Below are 22,932 nucleotides of genomic sequence, written 5' to 3' on the forward strand. Positions count from 1 at the left end.
GATGCCTGTGATGAGCTGAAGTTGAGCTGGTTTACTCATCTGTTCAACAAAGAAATCAGTCAGTTGAGGTAACATACTGACATGCATTTTGCCCCAAAGCCTCTCCAGCTAGAGCTGTGAGAATGGCTTTTGTTCTGCCACAATGGAGAGGAGAATTCTCATGTATATTTTAAACAGCATGCTGAAAGCAAGGACTGATCTTCCTTGCTAAAACCAAGGGAATTCTATTGAACTCAGTAAAACTTGCATCTGAAATCCTTCAGAGTGATAACAGTATCAGGTCTTGCAAGCTCTCTGTTATGTTCATAGAGTTAATTTCCATTAGCAAACTAATTTTCATTTCCTTCTGTCTAAATGAGCCATGAGAATCCAGCCATCATTACAAATAAGCATGCCAACACTGCTAGCATTGTCCTTTCCTGTCTACTGCTTCTCTCCTATCCTGACTTGATTTGGACACAAGTGACATCAGTCACATTCAAAGCGATTCCAGCCAGGGGAAGTGGATGTGGCAGAGAAAGGAAATTGCAGGAGGACCTGATCCAACAGAGAAGCAGAGAGGCACTGCTGTGAATCAGTCCAGGAGAGACCTGTGTCCATCTGCAAATCTAATGGAAGAAGCAATGCGATTTTATGGTGTCCCGTGTAATGTAATGCAAGGGACTGTAGCTTCTCTTATAGCTTTCCTGATGGAAATTGAGTAAATACACTTAAAAGAAAGCCAACTAAAAAGTCACAGTTCATTGATGATAACTGAAAAGAAGTGAGAAAGGAAAAACAGGATAGCGAGAGGAGTCAGGAGCTAAATTACCCGAGGAAAGTATGGGTAGGTAGAAACACAGATCAGGGAGCATAATAGTCACAAGCCACTGTGTATTGTAGCCAAAATATTGGTCAGCCAGCCATCTATCCAGCTCCATAAACCTTTGCATTATGGATCTGCCCACGTTGGCTTGCCTCTTACACACAATGCAGTAGGCTGGCCTGACTTAAGGGACAATGTGTTGTAGTTTATCCATAATATTTTGCAAACTGTTTTTGTGTCTCTATCTTACTCTTGCATGAGTAGCTGTTAGAGTCTTCTTCATACTTTAAGTATTTATTTTCTTCTTCTCTAGCAGCTTTTTGTTTTTTTTTGCATGCCCTGATGGGAACAATCAGAGGACTTGCCTGGTTCATTCAGTTGATTTTCTGCTTAAAGGCAGGCTTTTTCTTTAAACCTTGGAGTAATTCACAGGCTTCCTCAAATCTCCCTTTTCCCATAAAATGAAGAAGTTAGTTTTGCCCAGCTCAAAATGCTGTTTGCAGCTGTCTATACATCAGTGGAAAACACAAACATCTGCACTGAATTGCTATCACACTGGGCTCAAGCCCAGTGCCTAGTGCCATCCATGTGCTTCATCTACTTCAGTGCAGAGCTCTGTCTTTGGAAATACCTCCTTCATGAGCATCTCCACTCCTCCCCATCTGCAGCACAAACACCTACCTAGACTTCTCAGCTCTGTAGCAGAGCACAAAGTGGGAGAAGGGCACGCAGAGGTTTTGTTAGACACCCCTTATTTTCCCCATACTACTGACCCAAATACTGGCTAAAGCAACAGAGAACCAGGCTATGAAAGGGACAAATTAAAACTTAAGAGGAGTTGTGGACGAGGTATTGGGCTTGGTCCCTTGCACGAATGGGATAGGAAATTTCCTTCTTAGCTTGCAACTTTTCTCCTACCCTTACTGGGTACTGCTGGTTTACAGTGTTTCACAGGTGGACAAGGTTATTCCTTCTTCTCCAAACTACACCATGTGACTTGAGCTGTCACTGAAGGACAGACATGGGCCAATCCACTGCAGACCCACACGGGGTCTGTGCCAGACAGTGGAAGGCTTTTCCATGCTAATAATAATCCATGTCTTCAGCTCAGGACCTAATCTAACAAGGAATTCTTTAGGTTCTAGTGCCAGGAAATAGTGTGTAAAAACACAATTGAAATTAATAATTCTCTGAGATACGTTGTGCAAGCCTGCAACCTCTTGCCCATAACGAGTAGCATATATCTACTTCAAAGTAACTGTGATACACATACTGAAAGCTAAGTGGAGTGAATGAGGAGAGACCAGAGATAAAACAGGCTACTCTCCAGATACTAGTCTGAAAATTAAAGTGAATGGATGGAAGATATACATCACAAAAATATTCTATTATGCTCAGTGTACTAGAGCAGAACTTTCACCCTTTTAAACTCTCATTAAAATGCAACCATTTTTGCTTCAAAGGATTAACTTGTTAGCTTTAAAGAGAGAAGAAAAATGTGATTCATGGTGTGCTTGGAATTAGATATTGTTAATTGAAAACAACCCTAGGCACTTACACAGTGCTTTTCAGCTCAAAATCTTGAAACTATTTTATGTTTGTGTGTATGAAATTCATTCATGTAAAGGGGCTGCTGAAAGACTTGTGTGCAGCAAAAATCTCACCAAAAAGTGCTGTGGGAGCTTTTGCATGTTTACAGTGTGTTTTTATATGTTTGCACTAAGGCAAACATCACCTTTGGGTAGAAGGCTTTTGAAAATATGGGGACTCAATGTCACGTAGGAACAAAATAGTTGTCTGTAAAAATAGAAGGAAATGATTTATGATGTTTTGGCTACAGCTGAATGGTTATTTATAGAGATAAATAAAACAAGCCCCATGGAAACTCTGCAAAAGAGACACTGCTGCAGTCTGACTTCTGTCACTCTGAACACAAAAAAATATTCATGTGAAATGGAGACTTTGTAGCCTTTTGCAAACTCCTAACCAAAATTAATTAGAGAAGGAATTACTAGTTGTGGGTTTTGGCCACAGTGAATTTTCTGGTGGACTGAGTCCTCCAGTTTAGTAGGGAGGGTCAAAGCATCATAGAGTCCACTGTGATCACCAGCCACTGCAGGATTCCCCCACGGACTTCCACACAAACTCAATAGGTAGGCAGACTGTTAAGACACTTGATGAATGAATTTCAGTGATACTCAACTCACCTGCATCACAAATGTTCCCACTGGGCAAGTGGGAAACAGGCATACACAGTGGAGGGTTGCCTAAGGTTATAGAACTACTTACTCTAGAGCAAAATAAAACCCCCTTGAGTCATGCCCTTTCCCCCTACTCTTACAATGTCAATTGAAGAAGGAGCATCACTCATGAGTTACAGTAATTTTTTAAAGCATCAAGCAAAAACCATTCCTAAGGCTCTGCAGAGTTCCCTGCAGAGGTCATTAGTGCCTCTGCCGAGGCAGCAAATGTGGAGACAAGGGGCAAAGAAGTACATGGGGTTCACAGGATATCAGCCCAACGTTCTACAAACATTGTGTCTGTCCTCAGATGGCATTCCAAGCACATGATGGGAAAACATTAGTGGTATTTCAATTAGCACTCTGCAGCTCTCCAGACACACCACAGTTCTCAGAGCTCTGAGTTTACTGCTGCACTGAGCCTCTATGTGTTAATGGAATGGTACCTGCTGCTGTGTGCAATGCCTCCACAAAGGACACATTCCCTGTCAGTCCAGAGAGAAGATGTGGCACAATCACTGAAACAGTTTGGCTCTAGCAGAAGGTGGAGTTTGATGTCCTATTACAAAAATCACCAACAGGGAGCCTAATCCTTGCCTTCGCTGTTTCCCAAGCAAATTCCCCACAGAAATGAAAGGAAATTTTATCTTAATAAACCTTCAGCATTTACTTTGCTTAAAAACCAAGGAGAATTTAAACTGATCATTTGTTTTCCTGTGGAAAAATCCCATGCACTGTAATAGAGGAGACACTGAAAGGCTTTTATCTTAATTACTGCAGAAAATTACAGAGAATTAGATCCTTCCTAATGGTTTTCTGAATCATCCTTTGGGATTTGATAGCAGGAATCTAATTCGCTATTGAATTGTATAGACTAGTGGAAAAACAATACCTATAGAAAAGTGTTCACTATCTATTAATGTCTATAGGGCTTCCCTACAAAAGGTTTCTAAAAGCCTTTTATTTACAAGTACTTCCAGGAGGTTCTATTATGCCATACACCTCTGTTTATAATGCACACTCATTAGAGTCAGAAAAGCAAAAATAGACAGCAGAGACCAGTGATCTGTTTTCTGGGAAAAAGGACAGCATGAAATCACAGGATACCATCTTCCTAATCCCATGAGAATGCATCACATAGCCAAGAAATGCAGAAAAAAAGCTAAGGTTTTGATTTGTGTGGAGTGAGTGCTGGTAGACCCTTGCTCCCACCTTAACTCTGCAGCTCTAGGGAGGTGCAAAGAGCTTTACTTTGGATTATAGCTTCACAGATACTGTAAATTGATTATGGAGTTTGATCATATCCTGGAAGCTTGCCTGAAAGAAGCCATGATTGCATATGTAATGTAGCAATAACTGATCAGTTCCTTCCCTTAGCAGTTCACTTCCTTTAGTTGAGCAACCTGGTCTTTCAACTGCAGTCACGGATCCCTCCTGAGCAGACTGTGCTGGACACAGCCTGTTTCTTACTCCCCTGGCACCTGTTGCACCGACAGAAAATGACTCCCTCAACCTTTCTCTGCCCTCACTTCCACCTCACAGACATCAATACCGACACATAAGTCTAGGGAAATCTGGGTCGTAGTTGTGCAGTCATTTCCTACACAGATCCAGCCTCATGGTCAACATGTCTAAGACTCTAAGAAATGCTTGCAATTCGAGTGTGTAGAGCACTATCACATGCTTTGTGTATTTAGGGGCATTTCCAAACCCCCTGGTAGACAGGCTTGTTTTGAGTAATGGCTACACAATGTCTGCTTTGGGACTTTTCCATTTCTCATGGGCGTTTCTGTTCCTTTTTTTGTTTATGCTAACTGCTTTTGCTCTATTGTTACAGAACCTTGAAGGAAAAAACCTTGCTGAGTGTAGTTGTATGCTTTTCAACATATTTATTATTTCACCACCTGATGGGGAACATGCTGAATGGTGCCTGACACTAGCACACGCTGCCAGAGTTGACCTGGGTTTAAGCTGTGCAGTAAGGCTGCCAGATGCAAGTGTTTGCAGAGCTGAGAACGAGAGGAGTCATACCAAGGCATCTATTCTCATTCACCTCTTGCAAGTTTACAACAGGGAAAAAGGAAGAAAGATGACAGCAGCAACTTCAGGATTTGCCTGTTTCTGCAAAAGAGTTGAGGAGGGAAGAGGAAACATAGTGACTTTGTGTGACTTTCTTTCCAGGTGACAACATGTCAAGCTTTCACAACAGGAGTCACAGAGGGGTTCTAGCATCAAAGGATATTGTGGGTTTTTTTGAGAAAAATTAAATTATAAATATGTTACAAAGGTCATTCTATGGCAGATATCCCAACACTGCATAGCCATGCATTGAAAGTCCACATGACAAAAGGTGTTTGTAATCTCAGACTAAAGGATGCTTTTCATTTCCCAGGGACCCATTTATTTTGCAGGTATTTGTATTGCAGCTGCTAGCACAAAACATTTAACAGCAAATACAGACCATTCCAGAAAGCAGAAAACAGCATGCTCAATATTAGAAGTAGAAAACAAATTTAGTTATTAGATTTATAAGCTGAACTAATGCTTGAAAAACCATTCATGTATGTTGCAGTTCTGACCAAGTCCTTGCTCAGTAATATCTTTCTTTTGTGAAAAACAGAACTCTCTGGATTTTCCATAATTTTCCTTTCTCTCCCCACCTCCCCTCCCCATTTTTCTAATTGTTTTTTATTAGCAACTGTCTGTCTTGGCAGATAGACAAGTTCTGTGTTCAGAACACAAACTCCTACTCCTTATTATCACAAAAATGTTTTATCTGACACATTTTCAGGCTGTCACAAGCATTACAGGAGATTTTTTTTATTATCATAGATTGTTGCTTCCTTTTGTTTATTTGTCTCAGGTTTTCGCTTCCTCAGATATGAACCTGTCTACCAGCCAGAGCTGTGCTGAATGCTGCTTCTCAGCAATACAAAAAATGAACTCTTAAAAATCTGTTAGCAGTAGGCAGATGCAGAAAGGTTTTTAGTGAAGTAGGGCAGTTAAATCCAGTGCAGAGCTCAGGCCTCCTGAATTTCATTTTATGTTAATGTATTTTTATAGAAAGACACTCAGAAAGTCTTAGATCTTCATGCTAATGAAAATGAAATTGATATAGAAGTCAGTGGTTTGATAATCAAATACAGGTTGGGGGATTCTAATAGGAAGCAGAATGCTGGGTGCTGGAGTATTTCTTGTTTTCAAACTTGGAAAAATATCCATCTTTTACAGCTACAGCCCTTTTACAGCTACAGCCACTACACAGTGGTCTGGAGAACTGAGTCACCTGTGAACTCAAGGTAGGATTTTAAATAAGAAATTATGCTGAGACTGAAAAATTATGAGGCTCCAAAGTAGGAGGTATGTCTAAATGACAAGGGCAGTTGCTATTTTACTGAGTTTGCTTGTAAAGTACTTGTTGAAATTTGCTCAAGAGCTGCAGAAAATGATGTAAGGGTTAAACTGCTGCTGATAGTCATCTTGTGAGCAGAGGGTTGGCTCAAGAGAAATGGTGCAATTGGTTCTTCTCATCCTATATCTGTACACCACTGCAGGCACAGACCCACCAGTAGTGCTTCTAAGCTTCCAGATAGGAAGACAGTTGCTAAATGAGGTCTCTGAGCTTACAGTGAAATGAAAAAAAGTGCTAATGACACTTCTTCATTATGTTTATATCTGGCTTCCAGTACAATAGGGCCCTGATTCTCATTTGTGGTTTTTGATATTATTGTAATACAAGCAATTAGCTACAAATGAACAACAGCAATGAGTGTCAAGCTATACATAATGTATGTAGATGTGTAAAGGAGCATGTCTAGATGTTTGTGTTCTCCAATCTGCCCCACCAGAATTTATTTATTATACATGGAACAAAACACAAACACAAACCTATATCCTCTCCATAGAGGGGGAATGTGCACATAGATCTGGGATTTAATGTTCTGGCCATATCCCTGTACCAGAGCATTAGCTCTGGTGCAGCCCTGCAACGCTCAACACTGCTCAGATCTGAATCCTAATTTTACTGCTTGAGATAATCCCCACTGAAAAATAAAACTAATGACAGAAAATTTACATAAACCCAGGAAATGAGCAGTAGAAATATATCCAAACATTTCTTAAGAGGCTCTGAGACAACCCACTTAGAGATTCTGAAGTTTATCAGATCGACTTCAAAGGTGTCTGGGTACAATATAATTACACTTAATAACAAGATAAACAGATCACCAGTATATTTTTATGCACACACGCGCGCACAAGACACTGAGGGAAAAATAGTAAATGATCCAACTGGAGACTTTCAGTAGTTAGTGTCTGAAGCTGGTCGAGAATCTGGAGTCTACTTCTTGGAAACTTACTTAAAAGCATCTACTATTCTTTTAGAAAACGCTTTAAGCATCCCGAGTATGGGTACTTTGAGGCTGGCTGCAACATGCAATGCTATTGTTTCAAAAGATTTTAATGAGCACAGCTCTACTGCCATGTAGATGCAGAGCTGTGTTCTACTGACAGGATGTAGGAGATCACAGCTCTTCACAGGGGAAGGCAATTTTTTTAATCTGGAGGAAAATTTTAAGTCTGTCAAGGGAGCAACATACCCCTTTCTAAATGTCTCAAGACTGTGGTGTGTGCTGGATACCATCAGTTTGTCGTAATCCTTTGCATACTGAAATTCTGCCTATAAATCACGCAAATTTTTATTTACAGACATTAGCTTAGACAAAGTGATGCCTGGAGGGGGAATAAGGGGTTTGGAGTGGGACGGTCAGAGCTTCTCATGGTCTCTGGGAAACATCTGGGGGACAGTAGGTGTTTGGAGAGGGACACTGTGGAGTATAATCCATGCTGCTTTGGCTGGTAAATTCCTCAGTTCAGACCACACATGTGCCATGTGGAGACAGCTCCAGATGGTGAAATGATGGGGTCCCTGGGTCAGAATGGCACTGACTTTTCCCAAGAAATGAGGAAAGTGAAGAGGGAGCCCTGGATACAGAGCAGGAGCCTGATTCCTTGTCAGTTCCAGATCTCCAGAGTTTGAGAGTGCTCTGGTGGGTCTGTGTGACTTTACGTCCACTGGCGTTCCTTCAAGTCTTGCCCCTTTGAAGCATGCAACTTGACTAGCAAAACTAGGGAGAGATCATGAGTCCAGACTTCTTCTGAAAGGCTCTGTTTGCCCTGAGTCTGAACTAAACTCAGCCTTTGTAAACCCCAGCCTCATGGAACCTGAAGATTGCTACCTTTAAGTGCTGTTTTGAAGATATTTTTCATTTATGTAAAATAGAGGCAAAGTTTCTGGCATTAGAAAGAGGGGAAGACCTGATCCAAAGAAGAACAAGAAGTGCTTTGGTGACATCATGGCACGCTCTGACATTCCAGTCCTGCCCAGGAGTCCCAAAATACCGCACTCCAAAACCAGATCAGGGACTGCTAGTGGAGGGAAAGACCTGAAGAGCACTAAATCAGCTGATGGACACAAGGATGGATATCACCAGGGCAGACAAATGAAAGTGAGGTCTTGATGAATGTGAAACTAGGTTTGGTGCTTCCCTGGGCTCCTTCCTACAGGGACTGGTGCAGATCTGGGAACTGAGGCCACACAGAGAAAATGTGCAGGGAGCAGTAAAGGGAGAAATCTTGGCCAGGATTCCACTGTCAGTGGGAAGAGCAGAGTTGCGTGCAGAGCCAGTGAAGGAGAAGGAGGATGATGGCACAGCAGGATCCTTGGTCTGCCACTGAGTGACTTCCTCTGTGCATAGTTCACTTCCCTGCTCTGTTGCTCTTCTTACCTGCACAGACAGCCTGTTTTATAGGCCAGGACCAGGTTTCCACAACACAACACACAAAGGACCCTTGAACAGCTTAGAAGGTACCACAACAATATGAAGCAGAAATTGCAGCCATGTGAGAGGGAGGGCACAGACTCAAGTGAAGAAGATAATCATTTTAGTAGTCTGAGTGTTCAATCCCTGTCCCAAATAAGGTGAATGTAAGTTACTCATTAGTAAGTCTTGGGGCCAGTATGAAAGAGGCCATGGATTCCTCCAAGGTCCCAAGTAATGCTCACAAGAGGAGCTTTGATGCTGCAATTTTTCCACAGAGTTCCATTTCAGAAAGAAAAAAGATTTAGTAGAAAACTCCTGGCCAACCGTACTTGCAATCTCATTCTCATTTATTTGCACAAGTAATCCCCAGTGCTTGATTTACGTAAGACTTGAATTAACTGTGTATTTATTCAGAGATCTTAAATTACACTGATGTGATGAGGTAAAATTGCAAGCTGATGCAGTTTCAAGGGTATTAACAAGCATATGACAGCGTGGCAGATCCCACTTGTCAGTGAGGAACCCAAGCCCATTCAAAGATTTTCAGAGAAGGTGGTAAAAAGGCTCTTTCTTTTACAACTGCTTTTCATGAAGGATAATTTGCCCTAGCACTGAGATGAGGCAGAGGTGTGAGACCTGTCAGAGACTCTTGAAGAAAATTAAAACTGCTTGATTGATGCTGCTCTTGTTGAACAGTCTTGGTTTGAGCTCAGACACTAAATGAAGCACACTTTTGGTTTTGAGCAATTTCTGAATAATGACTAGTTGCAGGAATGAAAAAAACTCAGATGAGCAAAAGAATGGAGCAGGTAACACACTGATTCAACAGAAACTTTCTCTAAATATGAAGGTGACTATAACTTCAAGCAGAGGTACCATTAAAAAGACTGAAAATCAAACTGAAATTGGCATTGCTTCTGGCTTTAGCTGTTGCTGAAGTTTCGTGTTTGCAATAGGTGTTTAGTGACTTCAGGCAATGAAAGCTAGCTATGAAGTTATCACTGAATGGGATTTAAACCTGTTAAATGAAGAGGGAGGAAAATGATTATCATGTAAGTCTGTGGTTGAGAGTGGGTGGAGAGTTGGTGTGATCATTTGGAAGTCCACTGAAAGACAGAATCTGAGACAAAATGCTCATGAAGAAAATACTGGAAGTTCCAGTATTGAAATATGATGCAGCACAGAAGATATGGTTAGGAAAGAAAGCTATGCAGTCCATGAAGCCTGTGGAGAACATCAGCCTGAAAAACATGAGGCAAGAGGCTTGGGGAAGAAAGGTGTAGCTGGTATAAAAAGATTAATCTGCTTTACCAAGTGGCCAGTGATGCACACAGCATAACTGTCAGCGGTTCACATTCCATGAAAGGGGAAACCAGGATACCCACACAGCTAAAAATGGTTATGCCAGGTACACAGGGGACTTACAGGTGTCCAGAGATGAACAAGGCAAAACAGAAGGTCTTGAAGTCGGTTGGGGTTCAGGAGCTACTGTGACTTCTGTGGGAGCGACATTATCACAAGAGGGAGCTGTCTGCCTGTATGAGATTGTCACCCCAGCCAAAAACACATTGCGGGCAAGCAGAACCGGGGCTCTCAAACTCTGAGAGGGGCAGGAGGCGAGAGGTCCTGAGTGCTCATATAGGCAGTGATCACAGCATGGGAGGGCATGGGCTGAGCCGGGTTAGCAGAACTAATCACTCAGGGCAGGCCACCAACACTGCACAAGGTTAATTGCTCTTCTGCAAGATCCTGCATTATGTTAATGCTCTCTGTTAATTGTTTTTATTTGTAGGCTTTGCTGGGGAAGGAGGAAAAGGAAAAGTGCTTGGCCAAAGTCAGACTGTGCTTGTGAGAGGTTCATGTGACAATGCAGCTGATCACCAAAGCTCCAACAGTGAATGAAGTCGATGTGTGTCAGTCGGCTGTGAGCAGTGGCTGAACACAACAGGGCCTGTGTACCCAGCAGAGGGCATGTGCGCAAACACAAACACACACACACTCTCCTACTTTTACCTCTGGGACATCATTTCTTAGATAATGAGCATATTAGTGCCCTCAAAAGCTGTGTAAATGGTTACAGGACAAAGCTGGAGGCATCAGCCATTCTGCTTTGAGCAGTCAGTGTTTTCTGTTACAGGATCCAAACTTATCCTTGATTTTCATTCTTGTTTCAGATAAGGTCTCAGTGCAAGAGGTGCTGAACTCCCATTTCTGACCCATATCAGTAGTTCAGAGGATCTAAGTCATATCCCTAAGATCAGGTCTGAACACTATCATTTGTGTTTACTATGTATCAGGGAAACTAGCGTGTAATCTCTTCATGCTGAGCTTAGTTTCATCTTCCAATTATTTCTCTGAATGCTCATGCCCGATTTTGGAAGACACAATTTACCATAATCTGGGACTGACATGAAAGCTTTGTTTCCTGTCAAGAATCTTGAGAGGATAATGCATATCCAAACAGTTTGTATCAGTGCCACAGCATCTGAAATGCCCTATAGAAGGTAAACGTTATATTTCTATGCTCCCAGGACAGGAAGACAGACAGTTCTTCCGTGATGCACTAAGGTACATAATGCACTGTGCTACATATGTTCAATGATGGGACAAGGCCATCTTCTCCAATGATGGGAGAAGACCAGGCTAAAGGAAGAAAACCACTCCAGGTTGAAAAGTTAGAAGGCATTAAAAATATATACAGAAGAAAAGAATGCAGTCATGTCGATGGGGGAAATGGACGGACATCAGAAGTCTGGGCACCTTGCCACAGGCTGCTTGACCTCAGGCAAGTCTTCTGAGATCCGATTTCCCCTCCTACCCTTTGTCTATGTAGCTCCCAGGAGCTTCGAGGGAGGATTGGCCTCAAGCACAGCAGTAAGGATACTTTACTTGGTCATTGCTCCTAAGACATAGCGTAAAATTACTTCATATATATATAAGTGTGTATATACAAAGCAATTTTCCGGATACATTAAGAATCAAAAAAGAAAATAAACACAGAATGCCTTGTGAACATGTGGGAGGAGCAGAGTTCCCTGCCGGTTATTAATCCATTTGCACGAAAAAGCTTTAGCTGAAGTGTAAAATTAAAAAGAAAAGAATTTTATCCCGAGCCAGTAGTCTGCCTCCAGCCTCAGCACCCGCCCGCCGTGACGCCGGCAGCGGAGCAAACCCCCCCGCGGCCCTGCAGCAGCAGCAGAACAGCCCCCGCTCCGCTGCCCCCCCCGGGCTGCTCGGCGGTGCCGCGGGCGGGGGCTCAATTCGCGCTGCCGCTTGTTGATATCGCGGCGGCGGCGCCGCTTCGGGCCCCGCTCCGCCCGCGGCCACCCCGCACCCGGGCTCGCCGCTGCGCCGCCGCTCGCGTCCTTCCATTGCAATATTACAAACCCCTCCTTTTTTTTTTTTTTTTTTTTCCCCTCCTCTCCCTTTCTTTCCTTTTTTTTTTTTTTTTTTTTTCGCATGAAGATGGCGGCGCCTCTCGCCAGCAAGGCAGGGTCCGCCGGCACCACCAGCAAGCCTCCTTTCCCGGAGCTGGATTTCCGATCGGGAGCCAGGGTGGAGGAATTGAATAAACTCATCCAGGAATTCACCAAGCACGATCAGAGGGAGTACGACGACCAGCGAGCCCTGGAGATTCACACGGCGAAGGACTTCATCTTCTCCATGCTGGGTAGGGCAGGGACCGAGCGGGGCGGGGATGGGGCGATGCCGGCCGGGAGCAACCGGGCAGGGCTCCGGGCAGTGCGGCATCGGCTGACCCTTTCCCCGCCGTGGGCGCGCCGGGCTGGGGGGCTCCCCGATCATATGGCGGATCTTATCCCCAGGAAACTATTTTTTCCTGTTCTATGCAACTACCCTTTAGCAGCGGTGTATTTGTAAGCACAGAGGAAAGACTGGGTTGCAGAGCTGACTGATGCCCAAGGAACACGCCGAACCACAAAGGCTGGAGGCGAGGCGAGCCGGACTCATTATTGTTTTCCCCTCTGCCAGCTATCAAGGCTGTAGTAAACCCGATTATTTTTTCTGAACCGCTTACTTTGATTATTAGATCGACTGATGCTTGAACGGGAGCATCCTCTGAACCGCCTTTCCTGCTTAGGTTGCTAAACTCCCTGCGAGTAGAATAAGTCAGATTGTGGCGGGGGAGTCCTCATCTGCGTGAAACTTTGAATTGCGGGCAGGGATCCTTACACCAGGGTGAAACATGTGTTGATCCTTGCAGAAATCACCTGGGCTCTGGCATGACTAAGGCTTCCTGAGAGTAACAGTGGAATGACTTAACAGCTCTGATTCTCTAGATAGTCAGTTTCCGATAAATATTTACCTTGAACTGACTAAGAAATCACTCACACGAGAGCCTTCAATATACAAAAGGATGCTCTTTACCATGCAGATTAGACCTTGAAATCAGTCATACAAGTTTGAATCATTATCATAAACATTATCTCAAATATTTTTGCATGTAAAAAACCCCCATGTGTAAACAGCTGCTGTGGCCAGGAATGGTTCTTTGTAGCCCCGAGGTGCACATATACCCTTAAAGCTTATTTGACACAAACCAAGTGTATGGTCTATATGTCCACTGTGAATAACCTACATCACTTTTCTCATCCAGAAACACAGAGAACTCTCCTATTGCAATAATTATTATTTTCTGTATCAAAGGATAGTCAGTATAATAGACCACTTCCTCTATAGCCATGAACATACCTACACTCAGTAATGAGAATCTACGTGTCCAGCTGGCTATCTTGTAAGGTACCTGGATAAGTATAATTGCCTGCTGTATGGGATTTGCACAATTTTATGTGTGTACTGCTTTTTCACTGAGGGTTGGACAGGATATAGCAGACTAAATTTAGCTTGAGAACAAGGACAACAAGTTGAAAAGTCAGTAGCATGTATATTTATAGTTGCTGTTATAAATATTTTCCCCTTCCCAGTTAAAAAAAAAAAAAATGATGTGGTACAGCCATGGTTGCATCAAAGCCTGTAGGATTCTTGTTATTGAACACCTGATCCAACGGAAGTCATCCACTATTATGATCTGATACATTTTTCAGTCAGGGCTTTAAATAACTGGCTGAGGAAGGATGGCTGGAAGCAGAGTGGAGGGAAAACAGCCATAGCAGCAGTTCAGGGTGTGTGGCTAGCAAGTAGAAAAAGCTTTGTGTGATCCTGTTTAAGCATTTGCAGGTTACAGGGACCACAGCATTTCTTTCTGCCTCATGCCAGCGAAGGCAATAGAAGACAGAAGAATGAACTGGAGCGTGCTTCGTGTTTCTGCAAATGCACCTAATGCCTTGCTGTTCATGAAACAGGGAGCCTTAGGCTGTTTAGAAATAACATAAATTAATGTGGATGTCTTTGTTAATATAATAACTGGGAGATGAACCTTCTTCAATTTTAAATGCATAAGGTAAAACCGTGGTTTAAACAAAAACTGTATTTCTGTCTAAGTTACACATGGTAATTTTCAGTAAGTCTTGTTTTTGAATAAAAGAATAGACTTAATGACCAAGCCCGGGACAGAAATGGAGATGGGATGTCTGATTTGTCTGCATTAGACCTAGAAGTTGTGTTTGTGGATCAGATTCTTCTTAGCCAGAGAGGTTCTTAAATCTAAAAGGATTTAACTTATTAATAAATAGCTCTTCCCACTGTGCCTGATCCCTCCCATACGTACTGCTCTTATCTTATTGGGTGATAATAGGAAAATTAAACGTAGCTTTCCTGATTTAATTACATTGGTGTGTAATTGGTGGATGAATGATAGGTGAGGAGACCTTGTGCAGATTCTCAGATGTTTGTACTCTGCATGACTTGCCCTCTAGGTCAGATCTTTGCTTTCTATTTGTATTAACTCTTTTTAATCTGTGTTGTCTTATCCTGGCTGTTAGCAACTGAATTTAGGAAGATCTAAAGAACTGGGCTATGAGAAAATTAGGGAGAGGTACTACTTGTTGTGCCTTTGTCCAAAATCTTGTGCCCCAAGCATTAGAACAGGACTGCAAATGAGCTACCTCTCTGGAGGGGGAAGTGAGTATTTTCTGAATGTGGGCAGTTCTGGGCATTCACAGTCCCATTTACAGTCACGAAGACCATATGGTCTTGCCAACACCCTACACTGAAACAACAGGTGTTTTTTGTTGCCTTTGCTGGGTAACTTCCTGTACTCACACTGAGCTGTGCCTGAGTCTCTTTGACTCAGGTATGACTGAGCTTCAAAGGAAGGGAATTAATCGAGAAAAAGAGTGGGCAAAAGACAGTCTTGTTTTCTGGGCAGAGGGCTGTCTGAGAGACCAAGTATCTACCTGCCAGTCATGAAAGGAGCTAATCACTTATTGTCCCCAGGACTCAGTTTTGGTTTGTTTGGTGTGCTTAAAGAGTGATAAAGGAGTATTTCTATCAAGTGAAGGTATTACAGTCAATGATATTTTAATATTTAAAGCACATTGTGATGAGAGGTGCGTAGCAGTCATATTAAAAACCTTTTAGGAGTACCTAACCTAGAGAGTATTGTTCCTGCAATAAAAGTACTTTCAGAAAACTTCTCTAATAAACACTACCTGTCTGTTTTTGTTCAGCATCTGAGTAAAAAGTGCTTTAATGCACAGATGTACTATGCTTAAAAAAGTAATCTATTATGCTATTGGGAACTAGAACATGGCATATTAAAAAACTCCTTAAAATTTCTAGTGCTATTGCTGCCTCAAACCAGCTCATGTTATTAGGGATATTGATCCTAGCATTTTACTTATTAACAAGAGAAAACAACAAGGAGATATGAATAACTACAGACTATATAGAGCTATTTCGTCCAGGTACACATCTGTGTTCAGTCATCTAGAGCAAGCAGTTCTAAAGCTCTTCAGGTTGGTATTTTGTTTCCTTTTCCTATCATGAGAGTTCTCTCTAGAGTTAGAAGAGGGATACTTAGGACATTTCATGCCATTCTCCTTCCTCTCATTGCCCCTTCTCCCCCAGGTCAGGTAAAGGACTGGTTTAAACCAGTGCTAAAGTGGCCTTTTCTTTTTTTAAGGCCTCTAGAGTATCTTTTCAACACTTCCCTGGTTACATCTCATTTCGGCGGGAACTGCCCACCAGGGCAGGACACACTTTGAGAATCTGCAGCCAGCTACAACTTAGAGCTGTTGACAAGACCCCTAGAGAGCTTGTCTCAGCACCTGATACAGGAGAGGTGGTGAGCCTATTCTGAGAGCGTTTCCTATTTCTCTGGTGTCTGCCTGGTACTGTGTTGGGTGTGCTAGCAAGTGTTTGTGATAGAGACAAGTTTCAGAGTGGAGGCAGAGCTGGCATCAGCAAATGATTTCTGCTGCCAGTACCAGTTTCCAAATGGAGTGAGTTACCCTGCTGAGCCCCTGCATCTGTAGCAAGGCTTCCAGCTGTTTCTTGGACTGATGGACCTCTAAAATATGTGCACTTGAGGTGCAGATTGCTGTGCTGAGAATACGGGTGTCCTGATAATAGCTTGCTTTTATCAGCACCTTCTACAAGAGAAGAATTTTACAGTCCTCCCCTGTGCCCGAGGTCTGTGTAGCAGAACAACATTGACAGTGTGACTGTTGTGTGGGTTTGTGCAGCATTTTTTCTCCCTTTCCCTACCTGTCATAACTTGCTGATGAAACCTATTGTAGATTAGATTTCAGGCATTGTTGGAAGTGTTGCCTGTTTGTCTGTGATACATCACGGAAATTCTCTGCTTTCTGTTGTATTGTCGAGCTGATGAAATAGCAACAGGGTTGGAGTGATCTCTCTAGGGTTAAGTCTTTTATGTGTGTCCACCTTCTCTCAAGAGAGGCCAATCATGATAGGAGCACACTGTACTCTGAGGCCTATGTTAATAAAGGCTCCCTGCTGGCATTCCTTGTGCTGCTGAATGTATAATGCACAGCTGTTAAAAACAACCTTACTGTATTGCAGATTTCATGCCTAGCTTCTCTCCTGTCTCCCCTCCCTGCAGACCACGTTTCCATATTTGCATTTGAGGCTGTGGGTGTTTCTTGGTGTTTTGTTTTGTTGCTGTTGTTGTTTTTCTTATGGGACAGTGCTAGAGTGATAAAGTAACCCTAGCAAGGCATTGGTAGCCAGAAGTCAATCAATTTCATCTCACTGGGAATTCTGTCTGTGCAATTAGTTAAAAAGGTTCAGTACCCTCCTCTGTCTCTTTGTTCAAAGGGATTGCTGTTCCATGTATGTATCAGTGAAAATAGCCTGAAAATCTTTGTTTCAAATTTGTTTTGAGATGCTGGTATTTCACTTACTCAACTACTGTTTTGAAACATTAGTCTGTGATGCAAAGCATTTAGTGTAATAGCTAGGAACATGTCCTAAGGGCACAAATTCTCATGGTAGGCTTGTCAGACTGCCCACTGCCTGTTCCTTCAGTCTGTGGAAATATTTGTAAAAGATTTGGGTGAATACTTGCCAAGCCTAATTATGCAATTATGTTTTAAGGACAATTTTATAATTATAGTGGAGGATGGTAACCAGGATACAAGAGTTGTTGGGGTTTTGACTTTTCCTCTTTTTTTTTTTTTTTTTTCCCACATGACTTTGAATGAATGCTATAATACTCAAAGCAATTCCAGTCAGAAAACCAGTCGTTCAACTTTCTTCTAGGCAGCTGGCTACTTTTATAGATGAAGCTAAATTAAAGACAACTCCAACATTGCTCAGGAAGGCTGGAGGACATGTTTTATTATAGCTTTGGTAATCTGCAGGACAGATGTGTACTCAGAGACCCAGAGTAGCCCACAGGCAGTGTCCAATGTAGAGGAGACTCAGATGTAAAAGTCCTGCTTGGACTTCTCAAAGGGAATCTCCAAGCTGTACAAGTTTTTTGGGCCATGGGGATTATCCGTCGTAATTTTTATTTGACAAGTGCTAGGTTCCTGCTTTGTCTGTCTGCTGTACAGCTGACACTATTGCAGCTTTTCTTGGGCCTTGAGATGCACACTTTTGCATCTAGGTGCACCTTTAGGTGCATGTCCCAGTCCTTTTGCTGCAAAGATAGTTTTCCCAGACACACCTCTGAAATTCTTTTTCTGCCCAGGTCAGACCCTGTTTGTACTCCGCAAGATCGGTTAGGTGAGAAGGTGCCAGGAAGAAATGTGTTTAAGGCCAAGAGATTAGCTGTCACCTCCAGTCAAGGGGCTTTCAGTTGCAAGGGCTGCTTCAGCATGACACTGTGAACAGTGATTGAGGTGACAAATTGCACCTCCAAGCATGTCTGTGTGAGGCCCTGTGGTGCAGCTGCAGGTAGAGGCTCTGCCACAGACTTCTCAAACTCTCTGAGTTTAAGAAAAATGAACCACCATGGAGTCCATTACCTTTTTCTGCTGTAGGAAACTCACTTGAGAAGCAAGAGCTGTAGCTCATTTCCTATGAAAAGAGAGGCTTAAGAGTTGAATGCATTATGAAGAATGACATACCTTCGGAGCCAGGTTTCTCCTTAGCAACAGCAGGGATGGGTTAAGTTCCGTGTCCTAAAAGAAAACCATTAATTCTGCCCATTGGTAGCTTGACCTACCAGCCTCTGAACAAGGAGGAAATTCCTTGAGAATGACAGTCCGTTCATGTGTACAACGTGCTGTATTATCTTTAATTTTCTGTCTTTATGGCTATAATTTTCCTATGTCTTTAATTTTCCTATCTTTTGTGTATGAAGAAAGCAGTAGAGTAGGTGGGGTTCTGGGGAAGCAAAGAAGGGTGTCTGCCCTGTTTTTTCCCCTTGGGAAAGCAGAGGACCTATTAGGAGAACTAAAGCAGAAGGGAGCTTTGGAGGTTGTATTCACAGAACATCTTTATTGAGAAAAGAGCAGTGTGCCTGAGTGGGAGCAAGGGTGAGAGAGCTGAAAAATGACCTTTAGATGGATGTCTCAAGTTATTTGCCCAAGTCTTGTCCTGATCACTCATAGTGTGATGTGAGTTCAGGAGCTGAACTGAAACTTTATTGGAACTTATGGCCATACCTCAAAGGCTTCCAATCTTAACTGTGGATTTTATATCCAGTGAAGGTTTATGACTTCTGTTAGCACAAACCTCTCTTGCTGTCTGACTAACGAAAATATGGGGGTTGGCTTCTCCCCCCCTCCCCAATGCAGCCTAAAGGCAGCTTATGAGACATTCAAAATAAACCTTTCAGCAGGAGCTGATGTTGCAATTGACAGATGCCGCTATAGATTTTGCTCTGTTTCATTAAGAGAACTCCACTGTTTGCTTTCATTTCTGTTGTGTGTTGCATTCCCTTTTACTGTAAATAGCAACTGTCCTGGACTGAGTGGATTAATCTGTGCCTTAGTACTTCAGCCAACTTGACAGGTCCCTGAATCATGTACTTCTGAATTAGATAAACTTTCTGCAGCTATTTCAAAGCAGTGTTTCAGGGACTCTCTGGTTTTAAAGGAATCAATGTGTGCTCTAGAATTCAGTTTGAAGAGGATAGATTCCCTGCTCCCCAGCATATTGACTTTTGAGCTTCTAATAAACACTTGATGCTAAGTTACAACAGTCCTGTTAATGCATTGTATTTCAACTGTCAGACCATATGATTTTAACCTAAAGTATTTAGTTAGAAGATTGTTAATGCATTTTGTTACAAGTATGCTGGTGTCAAAAGTCCAGTTTGCATACTGTTGAGTGGGGTGATTAGTTACGCTAAGGCTCATAAATCCATGTCTTTGAAACAGCAGTGGTAGCTACTGCCACCCACTCATGTTTAGGGCTGTGGGCAGACATTTACACAGCACTAGATGGCTCCAGCTTGTAGAAGAGCGGGTGGGTGGCAACCTAAGAAAATTATAGGTGAAACACTGAGTCAGGACACCCTAGACCACTGTTCTGTTTTGAACTGACCCCAAATTTACATAGACTTGTGCAAGTTTCTGAATATAATTCTATTTAGTAGGGGCTTGGTACTACCAGAAGCCTTCCTCAACTCCTGCATTTCAGCAATCTGTGAAAGTTAGGATGGTATTGGAATAGTAGAACATCGTGGTGCTGAGGTTCTTCATGATAGGCTGGTTTAATCATGCAACCCTCTGAGACTGAAGATGGAAAGGGAAGTCTGGTCTTGACAGTCTTGCTACAAAAGGCGTTTAAATAGTGAAGGCAAGTAGTTGCTCTGTCATTTGGTGTTGATCTAGTGGCTTTGAGATCAAGTACAATTCAGCCTCTGTGAGAGAGATTACAACCTGACCCAGTTCTAGCAAGTAATCTTATTTTATACTGAAAGGGTCCCAAAGGAAAATTAGGACAAATTAGTTTAAGAATTCATCCTATCCATAGTGTTCATACTGTTGTAATTTATCAGAGTCAGACAATGCCAATGAGGAGAAGGGAGCAGTTTGGGACAGAAAGGAAGGGTAAAATACAAGCCAGCCAAAACTAAAAATCCTGTCAGTATAGCCATAAGGAATTGGCAGAGAATTTTTTTTTTCTGTCCAATGACATTTCTAAAGTAATGATTTAGAGGAAAAGTAGAAGTTTATATGTGGGATGTCATTGGTCTGCCTAGATCTTCTCATTCATAAATGATTTGTTCCAGAACTACTGAGCAGCTAAAACCCACTTGTTGTTGCATCTGGAAATAGTTCTGGAAACAGTTCTGCATCTGGAAAAGTCAGTTCTTGCTTTACTGCATAGTGTATTAGGCCACATGCTTATTTTGTTCTAAAATATCTTAACTCTCCTGTTCCTGTTGTACGATCTTTTGACACTGCTCCACAACTCTCTCAAGGAAGGATGTTTTTATTCAGTGGTGCATATTTGACCTGACTTAGAAAATCAGGTGCTGAGGTTGTGAGGAAGGAATTGTATTAAAGAGCTATCAAAAATGCTAAGACAAACACTGCAATTAGTTTCAGCACTTTTCCCTTCAGCACTTCCATGCTTTGTATTTTAATAAATCTCTTGAAGAGCTAGAGATGCTTTGGGTGACTCCTCTTGGAAACGAATCCTGCGCTAATAGCTCTGGCTTTGTCCGACCCACAGGCACATGCTCGGAGATATTTCATGTTTGTTTTGTACCTCACTAATTAATGTATAACTTATTGGTAGAACAGCAGGAAAGCTGCTTTTGCTGACGCTTCATGATATAATGATTTAATCCTTTGTGACACATTCCTGCTGAGTGTCAAAGCTGATAACTCTAATCTCTGTCCCTAGCTCAGTGTGACAGGAACCTGTTCTAGAGGGCATATTGCAGGATCTTGCAAGCTCTTGTAGGTACTTTGTGACCAATTCTTGTAAACTTTTTTTGTACATGGTTACTCTTGAATGTGATTACAGGATTGCGTGGTGCACTGAGGAATCTGGGGTTGAGTGCAAACAAAGAGCTAACTGACTGCATCCAAATAAAATACAGCTTGTCCTGTGAGGAGGGGGGAAATACCCTTATCTCCTTCTAAATACACATCCTGCTTTGCCAGCATTCGTAGTGGTGTGGTTATAGCAATTCAGAGGTGCCTAAACCCACTGCTCTTCATTCTATGTGATTCTGAAGCCTGGGTATGGATGCAGATCTGTACTCAGGGATAGCTGTGCAACTACTCTGCAGTACTTAGTTCCTGTGATACAACCAGCAGAGCTTGCTTCTCGTCCAGCAGGGACTGTGATTTTTTTTTTAAAAAGTGCAGCTCTGCAAACAGAGAAGGGAATGTCACTGTAACAACACTTCAGGGGCTCAGTTACCTTCTGTCTCTGAAATTTGCTTGTTGAAAGTTGCATACAGTGTACTGAATGGCAGATCAGGTATTGATATTGGCCCCTTGATATAAGGCCCTTAAAGCTTGAGATGCTGAAATGTCTGTATTTCTTAGACAGTAGGACAACCATGTGCTAAGCAATCAGCAACTTGAGCAAAATAAGGGGAATGCAAGTCTCTCTGCCAGCGCAGCATGTCTCTGACAAGCTGAATTAAATGCCTGTGTTTTTTTTCCAATGCGCAAGCTGTAATGCACATCTAAGTGCATTATGGAGAAAAAGGAGCTATTACAATATGATTTAGCATCTGTCAGAGACTTGGTTTTATCTACTAAATTGTCTGTAAAAGCTTGACCCTGATCCCCATTTTTCCCAATATCCTGTGGATTTTCTGAATGTGTAAAGTATGCAGTTGAAGCAGCAATGTAACAGTGAAAATAACCCCTTTGACAAAGGCTTGAAAGAGCAAAGAATGACTGTGTCTGTACAGTTATGTTAATTGTCTTGAAGAGGGGTCCATATGTGCTATATAAGCACTTAGTAAAACTATTTGCACATTATCAAAGCTGCAGAGTTAAGTTAACCTGGAAAACTGAAGTTAAAAAAAGTTATTTTGATCTTCTTAAACCTGAATTCTGGTTCTGAATCTGTTCCTGAGTTACTTGAAAAAATAGACAATCCCTCTCACTCCTTCACCCAAGCCATATACAGGAGATTTAGAGTCATCTTTTTATCTAGGCCGCTTCTTAACAGTGCAGCTAAAGAAATCAGTGTCTAAAAATCTGCTCTTATGCTGAGACCAGTCTTGTAAGACATTGCTTGTGTATATGAATCACTCTACTGTGTTGTGTATGTCATTGTATTCTCTAATTTTTTAACTAAACCTTTCTTTACCTTAAAACATGTGTCTGCCTTTATTTGATTTTATTTTCTGTCTTACTTTTCCCCACACAGTTAATTTATGTGGGAAATATCTGCTGTTCAAGGGCGATGATGACAGTGCTTTGGAGTGCAGAGAGTGCTGTTGAGAAGTGCTATAACCTGGGCGTAGAGGTGGAGGTCTCATCCCCTCCCAGCAGAGCTGTTCCAGTGTGACAGTCTTCACTGGGCCAAAGCCAGCCAACACTGTTCAGGAAGGACTGTAGGAGTTCAATGGAAGAGATTTCTGTCTGAGAAAGACAGGAGCGAGGGAGGTAAATGAACAAAATCTTCAGACCCGCAGCATGCTGATAGACTTCCTGTTGTTCCTAATTCGTGTCTGTAAATGGCACTGGCTTCCGCTGTTGTGCATGAAGACAATAATAAATAAGAATCCTTAGCATTTATATACCATTTCACA

The 22,932-nt window shown here is 42.3% G+C and overlaps 1 protein-coding gene across 1 annotated transcript in view; it reads left to right on the forward strand.

The window, feature by feature from the left end:
• The first annotated feature begins 12,326 nt into the window (after positions 1-12,326).
• Positions 12,327-22,932, forward strand: part of MB21D2 (Mab-21 domain containing 2) — a 67,746-nt gene continuing 57,140 nt past the window's right edge. The window contains exon 1 of the mRNA XM_050308569.1: positions 12,327-12,537. Within this exon, the coding sequence (XP_050164526.1) occupies positions 12,327-12,537 (211 nt within the window). The remainder of the gene's footprint in view (positions 12,538-22,932) is intronic.

Source organism: Myiozetetes cayanensis, unplaced genomic scaffold (genome assembly GCF_022539395.1).
Source record: "Myiozetetes cayanensis isolate MyiCay16 unplaced genomic scaffold, myiCay2020 scf13, whole genome shotgun sequence".
NCBI lineage: Eukaryota > Metazoa > Chordata > Aves > Passeriformes > Tyrannidae > Myiozetetes > Myiozetetes cayanensis.